The sequence below is a fragment of the Anser cygnoides genome, chromosome 2 (assembly GCF_040182565.1).
Source record: "Anser cygnoides isolate HZ-2024a breed goose chromosome 2, Taihu_goose_T2T_genome, whole genome shotgun sequence".
In the NCBI taxonomy this organism is placed as follows: Eukaryota; Metazoa; Chordata; class Aves; order Anseriformes; family Anatidae; genus Anser; species Anser cygnoides.
The window spans coordinates 137,892,110-137,915,000 of record NC_089874.1 but is presented as its reverse complement, the minus strand read 5'-3'; the positions used below and the strand labels follow the sequence as shown (position 1 = coordinate 137,915,000).

At 37.9% G+C, this 22,891-nt stretch overlaps 1 protein-coding gene across 3 annotated transcripts in view; it reads left to right on the top strand.

The window, feature by feature from the left end:
• The window catches only part of RUNX1T1 (RUNX1 partner transcriptional co-repressor 1), a 114,530-nt gene that overhangs the window by 74,550 nt on the left and 17,089 nt on the right, over window positions 1-22,891 (top strand). For all 3 annotated transcript variants that reach the window (XM_066990587.1, XM_066990588.1, XM_066990589.1), the window contains 5 exons: window positions 3,039-3,220; window positions 10,252-10,502; window positions 11,786-11,871; window positions 12,540-12,741; window positions 21,026-21,094. In XM_066990587.1, coding sequence (XP_066846688.1) covers window positions 3,039-3,220; window positions 10,252-10,502; window positions 11,786-11,871; window positions 12,540-12,741; window positions 21,026-21,094 — 790 coding nt within the window. The remainder of the gene's footprint in view (window positions 1-3,038; window positions 3,221-10,251; window positions 10,503-11,785; window positions 11,872-12,539; window positions 12,742-21,025; window positions 21,095-22,891) is intronic.

Genomic DNA, 22,891 nt, shown 5'->3' with positions numbered 1-22,891 from the left:
GGTGCACAGATAATGTTTTGTTTGCAGGTTAGAACAGTTCATTTCAAAGTGGAAAGCTGATCTGACAGCTGGGTAAAAAAAAAAAAAAAAGTTTACCTCTTCTAATCTCTAATTATAAAACTGATGTAGGATGCTAAGACACTACCTAAATCTTGAAGGCTAGAAGGTCTGATCCAAAACAGAGTAGGAGCGTATTCCAGACACTGAAGTGCAAAACTGTGGGGGACAGCAAACCAGTAACGTTATATTTTCTTTGCAGTCAGTGTTATTCTAACATACTTATCTGGCTTCTGGTGCAGAATTGGTTTGTATCTCTGACATGTAAAGGTGTCCTAATCTGCAGGTACCAGCAGCGATGTTTGAAAAAATGTGCTACTGCACATTGACAGAACTGCCTCTGCTGTCAGCCTGAACCCCTGCATAAACCTTTATGTCCAAGGCCATTTGGGTTTAAGAGTCTGTATATAAGTATGCTTGAGTTTCCTTTGGAGCTTGATCTCTTCTTGGTCACAGTATGGACAATGTTAGTGCTTCCAGCCGCCTAAAAACTAGTTCTTGTGTATCTGGGCCGTGGTGACCAGAAGCAGTCCATACACTTTACCTAGCCTTAGAGAACTCTTTTTTTTTTTTTTTTAAAAATAAACATTAAAATTATTATTTATGTATTTTGTTTTCTGATAAACTAATTAGTTTTACTGTATGACTTGACAAACTTGTTTTTGTATTTGTCTTTAGAAGACTGAAAATACTTGTGCTGAGCTAAATGTTTTCACATACTGCTTTTCTTCTGTTTAATTTGAGTTTAAATCTTCATCCAAAAGCTGCTTGATGCCATTGTAAACCCAGAAGTCCTCTTCTAGATTATGAGGCACATAATTCATAGTTTTTTTATAATGACTTCTCAGAAGTATATGTTCTGGGCACATAAAACATGTTCAGTGCACTTAGAATAAAGGATAAGTTTAATTACAAATCTGCATGTTTATGGTCAAAGAGTAAGAATGAACATTGTGTTAGGATGAGGAAATGAATTAACATAGATCAAGGTTTTTGCTAGCCAGTTCAAAATTTGGTTGACTCCAGAAGCCAGGAGTATCCGTGCATGAAGTATGTCTCTTTGGTTTGCGGTAGTGGATAAGGAATGCAAATGTGTTGTTTTCCTTGATTTTTCATCTTTCAAGTGGAAACTTCAAAGCATTTCTACCTCACAGAAATCCTGTGATGATGAAGTGTTCTCATTTTCCAAGAATGTACCGCTATGGAAATCCTGGGTTTGATCCTATTATTTTCTCCAGATTTTTATTTTATTTATTATTATTTTGTAAATCTATGTAAAATTCTGCAAACATTTTCTGCCACATGAGGCAGTGTAGATAGTTAGGTGTTGTGACTTTGATTCTCTGTGAGCTTTTAAGGAAAAACAAACAAATAAGCAAACAAAAATAAGTGAAAAGCCATGCTCACCAAAGCATGCAGTATCTTTCCCCATTATGTGGCAGCCCTGGACAAAATCAAGTGAATGATAATAACAGTAGGAAGATATTTCTTTGGTAATTTTACAAAATATTTGCGTTCTATGGAGGTCTGACAAGACCTCATGTTCCCATAAGGTCCTTCTTCCCATCCTAACATGAACAACTGATTTTTTTGTTTATTCGTTTGTTTTCTGTTGAAAGCCTTATACATACTAACCCTATACACTAACCCTATTCTGGTATTTTTGTTGCACAGGGGATCTTCTCTTATGGTACAGCAACAGGTGCCTGGAGCATTTGCCTTTGTTACAGTACTAGCATAGTAATCTCCCAGGCCCCTTTGCTCAAAACTTTACAGAACATCTCCTTTTTATGCTTGATTCCCTGTGCGTTAGTTTCAGAACTTTTTGACTTAATTAAGAACTATTTTTCTGTTTAAAAAAAAAAAAAAGGAAGAAGATTTTTTTTCCCTTGCAGGAGTTTCTTTAAAAGCAAAGGGGATCATTAGAGTTCTTAGTCTTACATCTAGTTATTAAAGGTCATGAAATGTAATCTCATATCTGAAATTCCCTAGGCAGCGGTCATTGTGCACTAGGCAAGGAAGAAGGGATGTCAGGGCACATCACTTTGCGGCACACATAAGTGGGTAAGAAATGACTGGGTTGTCTTAGTATCAATGTATGCTTGTGCTGCAAAGAGAGAAGGAAGTTTCCCAGGATGTGTAACTGTCTTCTCCAAGGGGAAGGATGTACAGTTCTACATCAGTCCCAAATTTGGTGAGAAATACAGCGAAGTGTGACCCCTGTATGGAAAAATCTGCCATGCAGGGATCAATAAGCTTTTTCAATACTCCTTGGGTATTGGTACTCTCCAGCCTGTGACCCAGCTCCCATTGGGGTTCCGAGAGGAAAGCTAAAAATACTTCAGGCTGTCTGGCAAGGAGGAGAGATGTGGCCCTCCAGGTGATTACCAGGAGCTCTGGAACATGAGATTGTATTCTAGTCTTCATCTGAACGTGTGACTGCGAGCTGACAGGAAAGCTGAGGGCAATCCTATTCTCCCCTAGGCTCTTGAAGGATGATAACAGAGACAGCTTACAGAGCCACAGATCCTATGGTTTCTAAAGATTTCTAAGTACTAACTGGAGTCTGAATGGGAACTAATAGTGAAGACGTTTTGCTAGTGGAAAAACAAAGTGCTGCTCCATAGGAGCTCAGGTTTTGGATAGTAAGGAAGGAGATGAAATGAGCCAGAGCAGTGTTTTTTCCTCTTTCAAATACGTGGAATTCAGACCTGGTTTTCTCGTGCATTTGCAGTTTTGTTTTCCATTTTTGTAAGTAAGCTCCCATTCTTTCATGCACACTTGGCACAGCCACAACCTGACCCTGTAGCGTGGCTGTCTGCTTTCAGGCAGCTAACCACAGCAAACCTCATTCAGGACTCATGCAACAGGTTCATCCCACAGCGTGTTTCCCACTGATTTCTAATTTTTCTGCTTTGTCCTTGTTGAAACTGCATGTGAGCCACCCGGCCGCCCCTGTAATGTGTGCAACACTCTTGCAGGCCAATCTGCCCCTGTTGCAGCGGGAGCTGCTGCACTGTGCAAGGCTAGCCAAGCAGAACCCAGCCCAGTACCTCGCCCAGCACGAACAGCTGCTTCTGGATGCCAGCACCACCTCACCTGTTGACTCCTCAGAGCTGCTTCTCGATGTGAACGAAAACGGGAAGAGGCGAACTCCAGACAGGTGAGAATGGCTGCGCCTTTTGCACCCCAGGTAGAAGCGTCTGGTGGGTCCAGCATGCTGAGCCTTGCCAGCAAGGGGTGGGCACCTGGGGAGTGTTGGGCTGGCATGCCCAGTGCCAGGACAGGAGGCCCTGGGCACAAACTGGCCCCCAGGAGGCTCCCCCTGAGCACCAGGAGCCCTTCTGTGCTGTGCGGGTGACGGAGCCCTGGCACAGGCTGCCCAGAGGCTGTGGGGTCTCCTCCCTGGAGCCCTTCAGAAGCCGCCTGGACGTGGTGCTGGGCACCCTGCTCTGGGTGTCCCTGCTTGGGCACGGGTGGCACCGCGTGGCCTCCAGAGGGCCCTGCCGGCCTCAGCCACTCTGGGAGCCTGTGTCCTCGGTGCAGGTCTTTCCTTCATGACAGCTGTGCAGCAGCCAAACTACCTTCGTGTACTGGTGTACGTATGTATTTATATGCACACACTGACTCATGCAGCAAAATCACTTGAGAACACAACATCGCCATATTTGCATTGCAATAATATTGACCAGACAGTGCCACGCTAACCATTTGGGTTTGTAATATATCTGTGAAGCATTAAGTAAATCATTCCATACATAATTCCTTTGTATTTAAGGTTTTGTTGGATAAATAGTAAATATGGGGTGGCTAGGCACTCATATTAGGAAGTCTAAGGCATGTTCCAGAGTGTAGCTGGGGATTTGATTCCTTCTGCCATACCATGTTTTATGCGCAGCATAAGGATATGTTTAACATTTGTTCCAAACAGGAGAGATGTTCACTGAAATCTGTTGTATTGTTGAGCTGAGAAAGAGTCTGTGCAGAAACAGTGAGTGAGTGCTTGTGTGTACGGTAGCTTCAGGGATATGGAACAATTCTTTTTTTTTTTTTTTCTTATTCAAATAGAAGTTCTCTGTTTAGTATTACAAGAAAATGAATCTTGTGGTTGTTTATTTTCAACTGTCTTCCTGTGATAGTGTTAGAAAGTCATTTAGCATATAAATCTTACCTTTGGGAGGCCCAAATATTGAATTTACTCTTAGTTTTGTTTGCCACAGATTCTACAGCGTGAAAAACTTTTATAATGCTGTTCTGCCAAATACCACTACCTGCATGTACAAGGCATTGCAGAGGTCCCAGTTTTCCTTTAAATGAGTAAGGTGAAAGTTTGCAAGGTCAAGAAGGATTGCAATTTTATATAGGTGAAGTTTTTGGGTGGGGACAGGCCATCATAACACAAAGCATGTAGATAAAACAAAGTCTGCAGGCTCAGAAGACTGATAGAGAAAAAAATTGATGCCAGGTATTGGCACATATATGAATGGAGATAGTCATGCTATCAAGGGTAGATCTTGAAAATGTCTGCGTAGTAAAACTTAAAGGAATTCGTAGCCAGACGTGAACAGTAAGATTTAAAGTAACTTAGCCATTAAATAAAAGAAAATGTCAAAGTATTAGAAATTGATATGCTTTAGATGGTGTTTCAGGGAAATCTCTGTGAGCCAGCAAGAATATAAAGATACCAGCAGAGAAGCCCTTTTATTTTTTCACCAGTTTTTCCTGACGGCTAAGCTGAACTGAAGTAGCCATTGGTGTTACACAAGCTTGCTAGCTGAATCTAAAAAAGAGGATTAGTTTTCAGACATTTTCCATGTAGTCTCTTACTCCAAGCAAAGAGATAACATTTCCAAAGCTGAAATTTAGCTCCCTGGGGCAGTTCTGCTGCATATCCTCAGTCTTTGCAGAGTAGTGTACCAAACATCTGTGCGCTGTAGGGAATAAAGGACTCTTAAAATCTCATGAATCTTGCGAATAACTTAAATATCAGCGTGATGTAGTCTAGTGTCAGTAGCAGACATGGAGTTTTGCCTACAAATAGATAGACACGTTGAATTATCTCCTAAGCCCATGAGGCTTGGCAGAGACTACCGAGGAGAGGAGGGACGTGCCTTCCTGATAGCCTTAGCTTACTTGTTTGCTGTTAACAGCAGCATTGCTTGCTTCTCCCATATGACCATAAAGTGAAAATGAGCAATAAAGTCTTTCCTGTGTTTTTCTTCATTAGCATTCAGTAATAATACTCACACCCTTTGAGTCCCAGTTTAACAGTGCTGAATTTCAGTTGTTTTGTAGTAAGTGCCATCTCGCCTATGTTGTGTTTGGGAGAGATGGATGGTGAAGACCGGTCAGGGAAGTTTGCAGTGAAAAGGCTCCATATTAGCCTTAGAGCAGAAAGGGTTTGAGGAGTAGCCCACAAGGTGATCAGCAGATCAGGAGAATATTGAATTTTAAAGTCTTTTAATTACAACTGAGTCCTAGACCTAGGGGTATTTAAGTCTGTTTTATGGACTTTGTTCTCTATGTTAAAAATGTGCTTTTGAAACTCTGTTCTTGAGGACATGCCTTTGCCTTTACAGCTGAGGTCTCTCTCAGACTCTTTGCAGCTCAGGAAGTCGCCAGTTCCTCTCCACGTAGTAGTGCAGCTTTTAGGGCACTCTGTGGGAGAAATACACAGAGAGTGAGCTTTGGGAAGTTGCACGTGGACGGGAGTGCATTGGGTGGTGGGACTTGCATGCTGTGCTGCTGGATGTCCACCATCTCCTTGGTGTGAGCTGCTGAAGCCATTAGCTGGTAGCTTCTGTTGATGCTCACTTGAAATTAGGCTCCTTAATTCTGAGGAAGTGGCATTTCAGAGAGACACACCTTTCTTTTTTTGACCCTCACGTTCTTTGATTGTCATCCTAAAAGAGCTGAAAAGAGCTGGAAGGACTGTCCAATTCATCTATTGGAATGGTTCCTTGAGCTTAAATTTTTTTTTTTTTTTTTTTTTTTTTACTGTATCAAACAGCCCCATTAATGGTTAATTGTGCCTGGATCTCTGTTGTCCATGATTAAAGCTACACAAAACAAATATGAAAATCATGCTGTACTTTTGGATAAATCAAGTTCAGTGGAGATGTTTTGTGCACTCAAGAATATTAGTACTACATATTTAATGAAAAGAACAGGATCCTATTGGGAAGATTCTTAAATTTACTTGATGGGAGTTTGCATACCTTTAAATTTGGGTAATGTAAGTGAACAAACCACGAAAAACTGTCCTCAGAGTCAGAACATGCCTAGACTGAGTGAGTATGGAAACCAAATACTTGTCTGGCTTTATACTCATTAAGCTATTAATTATTGTAATTGTTTACAGAGAAGCAGGAGGAAACATCTGGAAATATGTATACCTTTTGTTTAGATGTCTAAGTAGATTTCAAATACACTAATAAAAATACAGTGGAAGATATTAGGCATCTTTTAAGAGGAGGGGTTGCTACGACTCTGTTGCTAAAATATGGAAAACAAAAAGTCTGAAAGGCAATTTCTTTCCAGGGGAGCTAAATCAATTTGGAACAATTTTGTTTGGAGATGTGCTTCTCGCTAAAGTAAATTGTGGTATCTTTTTCACTTCCCATGGGAAATGGGATGTGTATGTACATATGCTGTATATAAAGTGTATTTAATATATGTATATAATATATAGATTTGTGTGAGTATATATATTAAATATATGCATGTGTATCTTAGAAATATACACACACATCCGTCCATATTTACATTTTTCTTTCAAGCACAGATAACTACATAGTGTCAACTCGAATAGAGGTAAAATATAGTAAAGGATTAGGTGAAGGAAGTGGAGTGAGTGTGTTGCAGATAAATACATGTGCCTCTTGATTTTTTTTTCTTATAAGAAATGCATCTACATGCAGTAATTCTTTCTGCTTATGGTTTCAGAACCTTTTTTGCATACACATTTTCCAGTTCTAGTTATTTATCTGCCTATCCAAATCTACTGTATGTGGGGTTTTATAGAGCAATCTGACAGCAGAGCTTCGTGTTTTACTGAATGTTTTCTTGGTGCATATGGTCTGACACGGATGAGCAGCCACGGTGAGATTTTGGAGTCTATTAAACTAGCTCATTAAAAAGATCAATCTGTTTCTGTAATAACACTGGGAACCATCAGTCACTGCAAGAGAGAAAAACTGACACCTGAGGAGACAACACATTTTAGTAATTTGTTCATGACATGTCATGAACAAAGTGTTCGCTATATTTTGTTTACAACTTTTGGAGTTTACATTCTATGCTAGTAAAGCAAAGGAACTTGGACCAATATGAGTTTTTATTTTGGTGAATGAATGCTTAGTTATAAATAACATTTTAAATACATTAACTACAAAAGAGTTTTTGCTGAGTAGTCATCCTTTGAGGTTGCTAGAAAAGATTGTATGGCACAGGAGCATGTCATATAATGGTTCTACATTTATGACAGCTGCCTATAAAGTAGGTATACGATATTTTTAAGAAAAAAAAATCTCTAAAAAAAAAATCTCTAATTTTGCATGAGAAGAAAATGAAAGTGGTCTTGATTGTTTCGTTCCTTTAGAAAGTGATGTTGTAGTAGCTGTACCCTTGGCACCCCTGACAGTGAATTCATGTAGAAGGTACCCTGGCACATGGACCAACTAAGATAACTCTGTTAAGCAAATAATTTGTTTGAAGAAGCTCCTCCACATCTCAACAATGTGAAGGATACTCACAGCACTTATAGCTATGCTCCTTATAAACCATGTGCCATATTGAGGAGTTTTAAAAGACTTTTCTTAATATGAATGGTTAGCAAGACAATATTTATCTCTTCTGTAACACAGGACTATAAACAAAAACAGTATTTTTCCCAACAAAACGTTATCAATATGCTGGCATATTGTCCAAGCTAATGCTGTGCATTTCATTTAAGTTAGTTAAGTACAGAACATTCCTAGAAAACACACAGAAGTATCTGTACAGTAAGGTGAAAATATGAACATTTGTATGAAAATATGTGGTTTTGCTAGCTAACTATAGTGCAGAAAAGAAAAATTAGTTTTCCTTTGATTGTTTTCCTACTTGCTACACTTTTAAATTTGCTTTTTCTACACTGAGCTATCCAAAAAGGCCGATTAATAATTCACAGTTTCTGCTTTTTTCCCAATCTGTATTAGTGACCATTCTAAACCTAGCAAACAGAACTGTGACAAATGGATAGCTTGGCTTGTGCATACAGGAAAGTCCATATTCTGCTTGCGTAGTATTTTTACAATTGAAAGACCTGGATATTGAGCTTGAGTTTCTGCAAAGAAAACACACACCAGCAACTAAATAGAAAAATTGTCTTGGAGGGATGTCAAAAATATCACTACCTATTGAGAGTTATTGCAAGCAGTTCCATCATGCCAAGAGTCATTAAAAATATATCATGGTCCTCAGCTTTTCCTGATTAGGAGTTTTCACAGCCATCCTGCATTTGTTTTGGAACAAGGTATATACTGTGCTTTAACAAAGTATATCTTTTATATCTCTGCCCAAAATTAGAACAGCTGTCTTGCTGTATTGGTGAAAGCTTCTTCCCTCTTTGCCAAGTTCAGGTATAATATAATATGTATACCTGCAGCTTCTCTGGCATTAGTGATTGTGGTGAGGGCTCTGGAAAATCTTCTTACTCCTTCTGAAAACAGTGCAACCCATCTTTTCATTTCCTGCTGGTAATTGCTAGATCTTACTTTGATCCTCTCTCCCAGTGGATATTGGCAAAGATTTGGTTTCTCCCTTCCTCTCATTGAGATTAAAGGAGAACTTACTGAGAGGCAACAATTAATACATCGAGTGTTTCTCCAGAGATAGTCCCTCAAGGTTGGCTGGTTTGGGGGAGGGGTTCACTGAAGGGCATTTGGGTTTCTTTTCCTGCTTAACACCAGGCAAACAAGAAAATTAGATCAAATTGACATTCCTGTCAAAATGACAAAAAATTGAGTTAGGCTTTTTATTACTTGGAAGATATATTATGCCATCCATAAATAATGGAGCAGAAAGTTCTCTTTAAGAAAGGCTAGAATATGTCAGATATTTAATAAAGGTTTTTGGAGGGAGGGACTTGATCTCAACAGTTTGACATAGTTTTTCAGTTCAAAGCTAATTTTGTAAGTTTTGTTCATTGCAGTGATAAAAAACAACTATACTTTGGTGAAATGAGCTTTTCTAAAGGGAGGTGTGAACCCATTGAACGAACTCTAGTCTTTTTTTATACTTTTAATAGAAAATTGTTTCAGTGTAGGTTCCAGGTTGTCACTTTCATAGGCAGAGGTGCGAGATAGAGATGTTGGAAATAGGAGATTGTGATTAGAATTAACACAAATCTCTAAAGCAAAAAACTGCCATTCTCCCTGGTAGCTCTCTAGAGTTGCCCGAGCATATAAACCTTGTCTGAGAGTAATGGAGTGGGGAAATCTTGAATGTTATTGTGGACTTGAGTCTAACCATATCTTCCTGCAAAATTAATGACAGGCACAGCACCTCTGACTGAAATAACCAAGTTGGTGCAAAAAATCTCTAAAGAATTATGCGTTATTTGAAGTTATTCTTGCCCGAAGTCTCTGTGCAACACTGATCTAGGAAGCTGCTGTTAACATGGTATTCCACTTCTCGATGGAAACTCATCCTGGCATTGAGAATAGCTGAGGTTCAGCACACTGAAAATGTTACCTTAAACTGGATGCTGTCCTCTTAAAAAAAAATAAAATACACATTTATTTAACTGAAAATTCCCCTGAGCACCATATCCTATAGCACTATTGAAAGTGGGAATTGCTTGGCCTCTAGCATTATGTATTGGTGGATTGCTGCAGCTCTGTGATTATGTGTATACCCACCTGACCACCAGGTGATTTCAGTGAATGCTTCTCTCTCAACAGCCCAACTCTTCAAGCTGTTCCATCTGCAGGGTGACTTTGCTAGTTATTCTCAAGTTACAGGAACAGTTAGGCAAGGTGTATGTCCATTGCGTATTTGGAGTAAGCAGTGTTACAACATGTTCTGCACCACTCATTTGGAGAGCTAAAGAACAAGCTGTAGATCCTAAAGTTTCCCATGTAGGTGGGCATGCATGTTCCTGAGCAGCTCTGCTCACAAAGTGTATTAAAGTTCCTTTGCTTTATTTTTCAGAACCAAAGAAAATGGCTTTGACAGAGAGCCTTTGCACTCAGAGCATCCAAGCAAGCGGCCCTGCACTATTAGCCCAGGCCAGCGGTACAGTCCAAATAATGGCTTATCTTATCAGCCCAATGGTCTGCCTCATCCCACCCCACCTCCACCTCAACATTATCGTTTGGATGATATGGCCATTGCCCACCACTACAGGGACTCATACAGACACCCCAACCACAGGGACCTCAGGGACAGAAACAGACCTATGGGTAAGGCATGTTGATTTTCTGCATTGTTTTTTGAGGTTTCTTTTTCTCTTTTAATAATTATGTGTTTTGTACAGTTTTTATTTGTTTATTTGTTTGTCTGTTTTCTGGTAAAATATACCGGCCCTTCAGATGTAACATTTATAGCTGTCAGTCCAGCTGCTCCTGATGATCTTATTGCAGATTTATATTTGTTAAAGTGGACTGAACTGTGCCTTTACTACACTCTAAAGCAAGAGTCAGAAGGAGAAGGAACCCCTGCTTCATAGATGACATGGACATGCAGGTGTCTGGCAGGCAAGGATAGGTAGAGCATCTTATTTTTCTTCTAATGCCACATTTGTGGCAGTAAAAAAATTCGTATAGCTTGCTTTCATTGTAGAGTAGAGGGAAGTTATTAGCCTTTGGAGAAATGTTTCCTATGTGACACCTGAAGTGTGCACTGTGTCGTGGGGATGTCTGCAGAGCATGCGTACAGCAGAAGCACCACACCCTGTGCAGGACCGTGCTGGCAGCACACGTTGCTTTATGGGGATGTCTGATGCTCTTGGATTTGTCTGGCTTGCTTCACATCTGCACATACTATTCTTGCTTCTTTTAAACAATTCTTCAATAAAAGAAGAACATTTATAAATACTCAGCATCTGTATAGAGGAAGCTAAACAAGAAGCAAGTGTCAGTTCCTCTGAGTGTTGATAATAAATACTGACTTGGTTCTATCATGTTGTCAGCTGCTGTGATGTATGTGCTGCATTTTAACCACATGTTGTTTAAAACATCTGTGAAGGGATGAACCCTTAATGATGTTCTGTTGACATGGTAGTAATTACTGCATTTAGTGAAATAACATTAAGTTTATACTAATATTTTTTCAACTTTCTGAAGTACAGTTAGTATTTGAGAGAGTTACCAAATAATTGTCTTGCTGACTTCAGGTAGCACAAATTAAAAATTATACATTATTGTATATGTAAAAAAGGGTTATGTTCATATTTGAGAGGTCATCTTGCAACCTACAGAACTTGCAGAACTGAAGACAGTACATTGAGCAAAACAGTAGCATCTAGTGTGGGGAAAAGTGCTAAAGAGAACTTAGAGCATAGTTTTTAAGTAACCATTTATTTTTATGGTGGCATTCTTATACTAGACCAGGTAATGTATGGTATGTATGTAGTCACATGTCCAATGGGCTCTTCTTTTTTTTTTTTTTTTTTTTTTTTTTTTTTTTTTTTTTTCCCCCTAGAGGACACCCAACACTGTAAACATGATTTTCTCCTTTTTGGCAGGGTTACATGGCACACGTCAAGAAGAAATGATTGATCACAGGCTAACAGACAGAGAATGGGCAGAAGAGTGGAAACACCTTGACCATGTAAGGGCTAAATGCACTCATGTATAATTGTCTAAAAGGAGTCCTATAAGATAGGGATTTAAACTTTTTGTTTAAAAAAAAAATCTGAATCCCAGTACAAGTTTTGAAAACACTGTTGATTAAACCTGGGGTCTTGATATTCCTTGTTAGGTAGCTCATATTATTAGGCCTTGCTGTTCAAACATATGTTGCAGTGTCCTAATTATTACAGAATGCCAAATGGGGAATGGACTCCGCTGTATAAACACTGGATCTGGGATATATGACTGCTTGGCCTTAGAACTAGTTAATTGGATTTTATTAGCTCCTACAACATTTCTAGACATCAGTTCTGGACCAGATCTCCTGGCCTTTTTAGTGCCATGCGATACTGGTGGTAGGATACAGTCCTTTCAGTCTTCTCCTCCACTCCTTCTCCCGTTTTTCCAGAAATGTATATCTGTGTAGATATGGAAACCTACATCTTTAAGAATACCAGTTAAACAGGAAGGGATCATTATTCTTAACTCAAGACTAGAATTTTTCAGCTGTATTTGAAAGAACAGGGAGAGACACCTTCATTCTTAAAATCCATGTACTCAGGACATGAATGTTTTCTTTATTTTAATGTCAGTTTATGAATAAAATGTTCTTTTTCATTTCTCTGCTCCATCCACTGCTGTGACTAGCTGTTAAATTGTATAATGGACATGGTGGAAAAAACTAGGCGATCTCTCACTGTACTACGGCGATGTCAAGAAGCAGACCGTGAGGAGCTTAATTACTGGATACGACGGTACAGTGATGCAGAAGATTTAAAAAAAGGCAGTAACAGCAGCAGTAGTCATTCCAGACAGCAGAGTCCAGTGAATCCAGATCCAGTCACACTAGGTACAGTACGCTCGTTAAAATTGTTCACTGGTCTTGTTTCAGCTCAGCGAAGTGTTAGACAAAGTTTGTATTTGTTCTTCTGACTCTTCTCTAGTACTGATGAAATATTCCTCTCTGCTACCTACTGAATTATTACTATATGTTATATTAATATATACTGTTATGCTCTAATATAACCATATCTGAATTAAATATAACACGTCCTAATAGTCTTATTTACATGTGAAATGGCTAGGGTTTGGTGGTAAGATTTGATAATTTGCTTTCCATTCAGAAATGTCTGAGGGTGCTTGGGCAGGAGGACAGCCTGTCATGTAGGGGTGACAGGGCAGTAAGAAGTGCACTAAGCCTCCATCCAACCTCCCTCCCTTGCCTACTTGATTAAGGAAATCTGTAGGTACTTCTTGATGGCTAGCATTGTGAAAACAAGGGCTTTAATCTTGTGAGATCAAATGATTTAAATTGGAAGTTGTCTTTTATAAGGAAATGAAGGGGGGGAGATGTAAAGATAAGGGCATTTCCTGGCTGTACTTGGTTTCCATATAAGAAAGAAATAGCAACATCTGCAATGCCTGCAACCGAGCACACGTAATTCTCTGTGTCTACTGCTGCAGCTCATGCAGTGACGTTCATTATTGCTTGGGTACTGCTTGCTTTCCAGTTACACAGAGCAATGCAGAGCTCAGCTCAAGTGCAAAGCCCACCTACAAGAAGTAGGCTAAGCAGTTGGATGTTCATCCCGTGCAGACCTTAACAGTCACACTTGCAAAGTATCTCCAAAAACTTCTCTAGGATGGCTCTGCTGTATAAACACAAGATTTTATTGTGTGAAAATAATAAATATGTAATTTATTAATATGTTGGCCTGCTTCTGCCTCATCCCCTCACTTTTATGGCAGGTGAAATAAAGAAACATGTCTTGGTGATGATGCCTTTTAATTGTTCTCTGTAATTTTGAAGAGAACAACAAACTATGATTGCTTGTCTAAGACCCATCTTTCAAAAAAATAATTGTCCACATCAAACACTATCTACTTAAAATCATCATATGCCATTGGATGTGTATATTATTTCACAACTGTATTTCATTTAAATCTGTTTTGTTTTTGTCCTTAAAATAACTTATTAAATCTGTAATTTACTTAATTGCAAATATAGAAAGAGAAGAACAAATCCAATGCCTTCTCCATCTTCTTTTTGGTAAATCTGATATTTAGTGTCCCTTGAAAACAAATGAACTTTCTTTTGTGTGTGTGTCAAGTGATAGCCAATAGCTCTATAAATTAGCTTCAGTCAGTGAAAGGAGGGGTTATGGAAATGCTGTTCCCAACTTCACTAATAAGCCTAGTCCCTAGAGAAGTCCTTCTCAGAAAGAAGCATTCAGGTAATGGCTTATATGAATAGTGTTAAATGTAATGTAAAGAAAGGCTCATAAATATGACATTTGAAAAGTCGATCACATCTGCAGCTTCGGGAAAAACACTTGTGAGGAAACCCCTAGATCAAAAGCAGTGGCAGCCATCTCTACTAAAGCTATGATGCAAAAAGATCCAGGCCATGATGCTTGTAAAAATGGTTCATAGGTAAAAAAGTTAAAAAAGAAAGGAAAATGAGTTTTTGTAATTTCCCCCAACAAACTGGAACTCAAGACGTTCACCAAAACTTTATAGATTTACAATCCAAGAAAGATAGCCATAACAAAACCAGGAAAAGATAAAATGAAGATAAGATGAAATCAGTTCCCTATCTTATCATTTTGCTTGGTTGGAAACAACAAAGTCTGTTTGTTTAATAAGTTATAATGCACAGCCTTTGTAGTCTGACATACCACTCATCTCTGTAGTGCTATGGATAGAATTTAACTGGTTGGAGTCAGTCCATTTCAATTTTAACACGCCACATTTCAGTTATTTGGCTTTAAAAAGTACTCCCTCAGACTTGTGGACATGTAACTTGGATCGCTTCAGTGATGTAGTATTCATATCAATCGTAAATATTGATAAGAAGTGCTTTTATGCCTGACATGTCGGGCACTTACCCGACATGTCAGATACTTAGCTCAGAGTCTATGGAAATTTAATCATTATCTTTCTTCAAATCTGGTAGCAATCTAGTTAACTAAATGAAAACTCCAAACTTTCAGAAGTATAATAAAATTGAAACAGTGTCTGTGGGATTTGAGACACTTCTCTTTAGGGACTTATGTTTTAGTTTTGAAGTGAAAAAGAAGGGATCGAAAAATTTCTCCAATGTTTTAATTACAGTGCCACAACATGTAAATATTGCTTTTTGCTGCATGGATTCTAAATGTCAGTGATTCCCCCTTGTATTTTTTTTTAAATGAAGTAATCCACCCTTTAAATCAATCTTGTCATCTCCACTAGTAAGACGAGAAAAAAAGGGGGCCATATGGCTACCATATCCATGCCTTTTTTTCTTTTTCTTTACGATTAAAATAGCATCAATGAAGTGATAAGTTCTCACTATAAACAGTATGTCATGGTCTTCATCAATAGCTGTTGCTGAAGCACATACTTTCTAAGCTGAAATTTAGCATAGGTAAGTTGGATCCAAAGGAAACTGAAGAAAATTGTGGCCATTTTGAATCACTGGCCTTTTTTTTTTTTTTTTTTCAGCAAGAAGTTTTTGTGCTGCTTTCAATTTGACATCCCTGTAAATCATTCTGAGCTTGACAGTTGCCAGTATCTGATGAGTACTTTCCTGTTGATATTTTTAATTAAGAAATTAAATGAAATATTTGATAATCGGTTTTAATGCAATGTAATCCAATACACGCATTAGCCAGCTACAACAGGTTACACGATCCCATTATTTTCTGAGAGTGCATTGAAGGTAAGATAGGCCCATTCATTTTAGTCTGAATAATACATGTTTATTAAAATCTAAAAATGACTCAGACTTTATATATATTCACTTGATGAACTGTGATGGTCTATGAAGTAAATAATACATCACCTGACTCCTCCATTTCTGCTGAAGAATTTCAGTACTACATATTGCAACAGGACTGAAACACTTTCATCCTAATAGTGAATAATTACACATATCAGACAATGTATACTGAAATACACACAGTAGGATAAATTAAAGATGAGGGTTCTTCAACATCATGGGTTATAAACAAGATCTATAACCTTACTGAGTGCAGCTGTGGCTCTAGATAAGTGGTGTAGGCACACATCAGAAGGTTTGCAGCAGTACTGATATTTTCTATCTGTTGAATTTATCAGAATGGAAATCTTACAAAATAGAGTTTGAAATCTCCAACTCGAGAGTGCCAATGCCTACAGGATTTGCCCCAGGAAGTATATGAACTCTCAGAAGTATATGAATTTGTTAAAAACACATAGGTTAGATAGTTCTTAATACATTTTTAAATGTTAACCCTTTCAGAGTTTGTTTATATTTTTTCAAAGGTTGTTTACCCAAGTACTTTTGGCATTAGCCAGGGCACTCCTGCTGATATTTTTCTGTTCGTGCTGCGATTATAAAATCTTTCCTTTGCCATTTGCGGATAATCAACATTGCTGTGATACGCATGATATTCTCAACATGAGCTAACAGGAATGCTGTGAATACCACAGTAACATTTATAACTTGTAATTCTAGAATGTAAAGCTTCTGTAATACTAGTCACTGATGATATTAAATATTGCTCTTAATCCATTAGCTGCATGGGAGGTTTGGGCTAGATTGTTGCAGAGTGAATTGGATGCTGTTGGGTAGGGCTACACCTGCAGAAACAGCATGCATTTGTATTCTTAGTATTCAGTTCTGACTTCCTTGGGACTATGGTAAATTTTATCCATTCTTTATACCCCTCTTGTCACTGTTGTGGTCTGCAAAAGAACTCGCAGGTGGCACAGAAAAGGAAAAATTCTATTGCTGCTAGTTAGTGGAAATTGGATCTTGAGTGAAGATGAAGGACAAGGTAGTCCAGTAACGCAGTACTGGTGTGGTTTTCCTTTTCTTATTCTTTTTAAATGAGGCCACAACTAAATTTTTAACAGAATTTCATGTATGTTCAAGGGGTGTTATATATAGTAGCCACAAAAATGTATTAGGGGGCAAAGAAGGAACAATATACAAAGAAATACTTGAAACTTATGTTGCCCAATGAAGTCAGCAAAGTAGTCTCATTCAGTATTATACCTCCTCAGATTTGTATCCCTATCATCCAGTAGCTGGAGTAGTACACTTCTGAGTGTGACTCTTATAAGCAAGGCAGTGAATATTTATCAATTGTTCCGAGGAGTTTTTTCTTTGTTGCGTGTGTACTACCAATAGTGTTATATTTATTATAGGGTAGAATGATGTAAAACTTGCGTGTGTAAAGCATATATATTTGTATAAAAGCATACATTTATCATATATGAAATAATCTATGGGCTTTGGCCTGGCTACATGCAGCTTTAAGTATGCTTGAGCCCTAGTGTTCACAATGGCATGTAGGGTAATGTTGTTTCTACCAGTTTTTTTCATAAAGACGATAAATTCTAAAAGGTCCTCAAATGATCAGCTGTTTATCCCCATGTCTTACGATTTTGTAATTATAAGCTTTGATGTCATTATCCAGTGATGAAAACTTCTATTATTTTATATTTTCAATCCATCTTCTGTTCCTTCTTTCCAAATATGGATTGGGGTCTTTGAACAAATCTTTTCCTTTTAAGTCTTTCTATTCTGTTTCCTTATGTTTGGTTCTTACCATGTGAGAGTTCATCTCCTTTATTTGGATATAGCTTTTCATCTCAGTTTCACTTCCCAGATTCATGTTTATTTCTGCTCTTAAAACTCCACATTTCCCTCTTTCACTACTTGTAGTACCTATTCTTTTTATCTTAAAACCACCAAAAATAGGTAATGTACAAGGTTTCTACTTTCTGAACTTCAGAAGCATGGTCAATCAATTGACTGTTGATGATTCATATCCTCAAATGCATTCTTGGAATGAATACGCCAGGGCCTTTATGAAACCTGGCACCATACTGTGACTTTAGGATTTTTTGGGAGTAAATGTTTTCTTCCTTATTTAAAAAAATAAATAAATAAATCCAGAATATACTTAAAATACTATTATTCTTCTATATATTTTACAAAATAATACAATGTCATTGTCTAGTATTCAATAGAATATGAGGGATTAAACAGAGACCAATTTTTTATATTTTTTTCATACTTATATGCCAGTTCAGCAGCTTTCTTCCTGAGAGGTATATTTTATATTAAAATAAAAAATGCCAAAAACATTTTAGATTTAAAAGTCTCTTTTATTTTTACTTCATTTAAGATCTTTGTAAGTAAGTACTGGTTATCCTCATGTATATGTGCTTTTTATGTTCCTTTTTTGGGCTTTTTCACGTGGTCAAGTAGGAGCCAGACTGATAATCTACAAGTGCTCTCAAACCATGCCTTGCTGTAAATTTCAAATAAATTCACTGTTATCTATTGTGTTTAGTTTATTCTGTGTAGTAACTTTACCACATTTTAACCATTAACAATTTTTTAAGTTCTGTCTGACACATAAAATATTTTCTGTATGAGCTGTCTTGTTGCTCCAGGTTATTCCTAATTTTGTTTGATAAAATTCTGTTTCCTTCTAGGCAGGATTTTCTTTGACTTCTCGGTACTGCACTCAGTCAGTTAACACAATGTATTCATCCTCATTGTGGCTTTTTTCAGCTGGCTTTTTTGTTCACTGTATTAGGGACTTTGCTCAATTGTGTTAATTTTGTTTAGAATTTGCTAGACTTCCAAACCTGTTGAGATTTTTTGCGTTATATTTTTACTGATCAAGTTCTGTGATTCTTAATATGAAGCACACCTTAGCTTAAAAATAATAATGTAAAACATATCTTCTGGTCATGTCCTGTAGTTTAGCCCCCAGAATAAGATTGTTTTCATGGACTCATCACCACTGACTAAACAATAGCCATGTTAATAATATTTTTCTTGTTTGGAAAATATGTTTTTTATTATCTTTGTAAGTGCTTCTTGTCTTTTTTTGTGTGCCAGTCCAAACTATGGGAAAGTCTCTCACAAGCTCTTGATTTAATTCTTCTTGCAGAGGATCTTATTCCTCATGTAAATAATTTGTGGTTGGAATAAGAGCTTGATTGATGTTTATGTTTTGGAAATTTTAACAATTAGCTGGCAATCTGGTCATTTATGTCATTGAATTCCATTTTTGGAAAGTCATGTGTACCAAAAAATCAGATCCACATCTCTTTATTTTTAATACTGAGTACCATGGTAGAGGGCTTAAATCAGGGCTATGATTCCCTTACAATGGAGAGTACTTTAAATTGCAGAAAAGAAATTAAACCCAAAATACAAGACATGAATGCAACAAAACCCTTGCTTTGCCACATTTGGAGTCTGGTTGTGTCTTGCAGTTATTGCAGGAAAAGCAAATAAGAATGCTTTTATTTTTCGCCTTTAGTTTTTCTGAGCTTTCAAGCAGAATTTTCTGTTGCCTCCTCTGTCCCTGGTTGAACTGGAACTGTTCACATAGGTCCTAAAACCTCCAAAGGATGGGAGAAGTGTACATAATAATATTTGTAGTCTCCAGAATCATATGAACCAACTGATACTGAGAATTTTCACATTTTCAGTATCAGGGCTGAAGCCCTCTATCAGGTCAGTTAAACCAATGTAAATAGTTAGCTGTTTTTGCACACAACTTTATATACACACCCACCATTTTATGCTTGAGAGGTGTGAAATTCTGCCTATAAAAATCCATTTTTAGTGATAAACAGAAGAGCTGGGGAAATCCGCTCAGCTGCCTGTCAGATGGGAAGATTCAATCTGCCCAGTCGGTGTCTGCAGATTCATGTGCTAGAAATTGTGTCTGTGGAGCAGCGGGCAGGGGTTGGGATTCCCTGCTGCCTGCGCAGCTGAAACTGCCCCTGTCATTTCCCCTTTGTTAGCCAGATGCCATATTAAGCCTCCTCTTTTAATTTTTTTTTAAAGTTTCTGTATCATACTCTATATAAACAGTACTGAACTCATGTCCATAGTGGTATAAAAAACACTGCAAAATCGAATGATTCAGCCTTTACCATCAAAAAGGCTACTTTTCCACCAAGTTATCTAATAATAAATTTAATATACAAAAATGAATATAATTAATAAAAATTAAAATAATGATTTAAATACTTTTATTCTGATTCAAAATCAGACATCAAAGAGGATGTTTGATTTCTAGCAAAATCTCTAAAAAAGATGCAAAACCTTTCTAATGTAATTAAGATATTTTGACAATTGAGTTCTATCACACAGGCAGTAGTAATCACAGCAGTGAATCTATCTGTATTTTTAAAAACAGTTCTCCTATGTTACTTTGAAATGCAGTTGATCAGGTTTTAAATTATATTTGTATTTGAAAAGAGCAGCTTTTCATCTGCTGAGAATCTGTATGCTGAATTTCAGGCCAAAGTGAGTTTTTTTCCTGCTTTGTCTGATCTTGTGGCTTTGAAGTCGGCGTGGACGGGATCTTGCTGATTTCAGAGTTCTTAGGCTCATGCCCAGAGGTTAAACCCTTGGAAAAAAAGGAGAGGAGGGGGCAAGAGCTGTCAAAATGTGATTGAAATATATGGGTGAGTTATGAGCTCCAGCTCCCGTGAGGTTGCTGGGTGTGTGTATGTAGGCGCTTAACCTAAAGTTAAAGGTTCTGTTTTCCAAACTTGCGCGGCTACAGTTACCAACACGGGCTCAGATATAGGAAAGCGTATCTCTGAACATATAGAAACACCCCTTTCTTTTTCTGTGGATGGTTTATTTGATCACTGGATTGACATCTCGGCTTTTATCTCTGCTCGTCAGTAGCCAGACAGACCAGAAGTGCCAAATGCGGGCTGCTGCCCTCTTTCTTCTTTCCTTTCATAAACATAATTACAAAGGATGAAGCATGTCACTCCCTCAGTCAGTCTCACAAAGCCAGCTTTAAAAGCATGGAAACTGTCATATAGAGTTGACTTGAAACACTAAAATAAAAATAAAGCGAACGAGTCTCAGCTTGGCTTAAGATGAGACATCCGAGCCCTAAATGTCAATCCAGTCTATCTGAAATTCCTGAGTGAGTGTCTGCCACAGTGCCCTTCTTATTTCATGTAAAGAAAAACTTCATGTGATTTTTGCCTGAGCAATAAGTAAAGGGAAAAGGTATTTCTCTGAGCCCTGTTCGACATCCAAGCGTTGCTTACCATGCTCTTTCTTTTTCCCTCTGCCCCCCGCCCCCTTCCCCCCCCTCCTCCTGCAGAATCGCATCGGGAATTCCTTCACAGGCCTGCGTCTGGATACGTGCCAGAGGAGATCTGGAAGAAAGCTGGTAAGAACTGTTTAAAAACATGAGCTTAGTATTCTGGCAGCTGTGTGCAGTTGTTAACGCACTGATGTGAGGAATAAAAAAAAAAAAAAAGAAAGGGTTTACTAGTAACAAGAAGAAATTGTATTTAATAATCTTAAACTGGAACTGATCAGAACATGAAATAATCTTTATAATGGAAGCATTTGCTGCTATAGTTAAGGGGCTATCAGTGCTTCCATTACAGACCCCTATTTTCAAGGGTTATAATGGTTCCAGGCTGAAACTTGATATGCTAAGGTTTCAATCTGTTAGCAATTTAAAAAAATGCTTTTGTGGGGTTTTTTTTTTTTTAATCTTCAATGTTCTTACCTAGCTAAGGTAAGAATTCCCAAAACAGGGAAAAAAAAATAAGTATACCTGTTAAGGAAAAAACCTTTAGATATGCAGTGTAGCCATTCTTAATTTCAAAAAGACTTTGTGATCATCAGCCCCAAGTGAAGTCTGGGTTCATAAACCTGGTAAGTGTTCAAATAAGCAAAGAAGGTTGTGTCTCAACTGGTCCTAGTGGTTGCATGGAGATTCATGTCTTCTCCAAGGTTGAAAAGCACCATGGGAAGTTGTTGTGGTTGTGCTGAGTTTTCTTCAACAGTTTGAAACTCTGCCTGAGCACAGGAGTTTCTTGCTGAGGATCCTTTTGTGGTGCTGCAGCCAAACCTTTGCACTTTCACCATCGATATCAGAGCTTCCTTGTTTTCAGAGGGGTCAGGAGTTGGCTCTTGAACCAGAACTGGGTAGTTGAGCTTCTACTCTCACGTGTCCCCACACACATACACGCACTGACAAAGAGAGCTTCTGAACACCAGTACAGCCATGTACTGCAGCTGCCTGAGCAGGACTAATGATCAAATGGCAAATATGCAGCACTTTTGATGCTTTCAAGTGTCCTGTAACTGCTGGGTGTATTTTAGACTAGATGCAGAACACACAAATGGCATAATGTTGTATCAGACAAGAAGTTTGTGTAGCATGGGTTTATCATTTACAGTCAACATTTTTCAATGTGCAACTTATTATTTTTGGATCTGTTGTAGTTTCTATGAAAAATAACAAAATTGTTACAACTTTTTCTTTTGTCCAAGAATCACGTAGCCTTTGTAACTCAATGCCCACAGTATTTTTCAGAGTTTGTTTTGCCATATTTATGTTAACATCCTAAGTGAAAAATAAGAAAAAAATGTGCAGTCCCAGGAAGCCTTACAGAGAAGCATTATGCATGGGAATTTCAGGAATTTTATTTCTCTTGCAGTATCCAGGTTTTGATGTCATTTGGCATATCAGGCCATTTCTGACTCCAATAGAAGAAAAAAAAATCTTCATATGCTAGCATACAAGTTAAATGAAGCTTTTGGCCTGAGTTATAAAACTGGATGTGCATCCTCATCATGTTTATCCAGATATGGTAGTATAAAGGAACTGAGACATGTCATGTAGTGAACAATTATGTCATCAGTTATTCTGAAACATTTTTTTTTTCTTTCTACCCTTTTCTGGACTCTGTTTTCATGCTGATGTGGCTTTCAGTCAGATTCCCTTTATTAAGGGTGTCTGTGAACTGGAGAAGAAAAAAATCTGACCTGCTACAGGATGCATACCCCTATCTGTTACTAACAGTAGTAAAAAATCAGAAGACATAATGCTTTTAATAAATCATTGGCCTTCATTTTCAAGAGAGTGCACTGAAGCTGGAGATCTCCCCAGTTTCATAAGCAGTTCAAGGCAGTAAAAGTGCAATTCAGTGCCTGTAAGAACAGGTCTCTA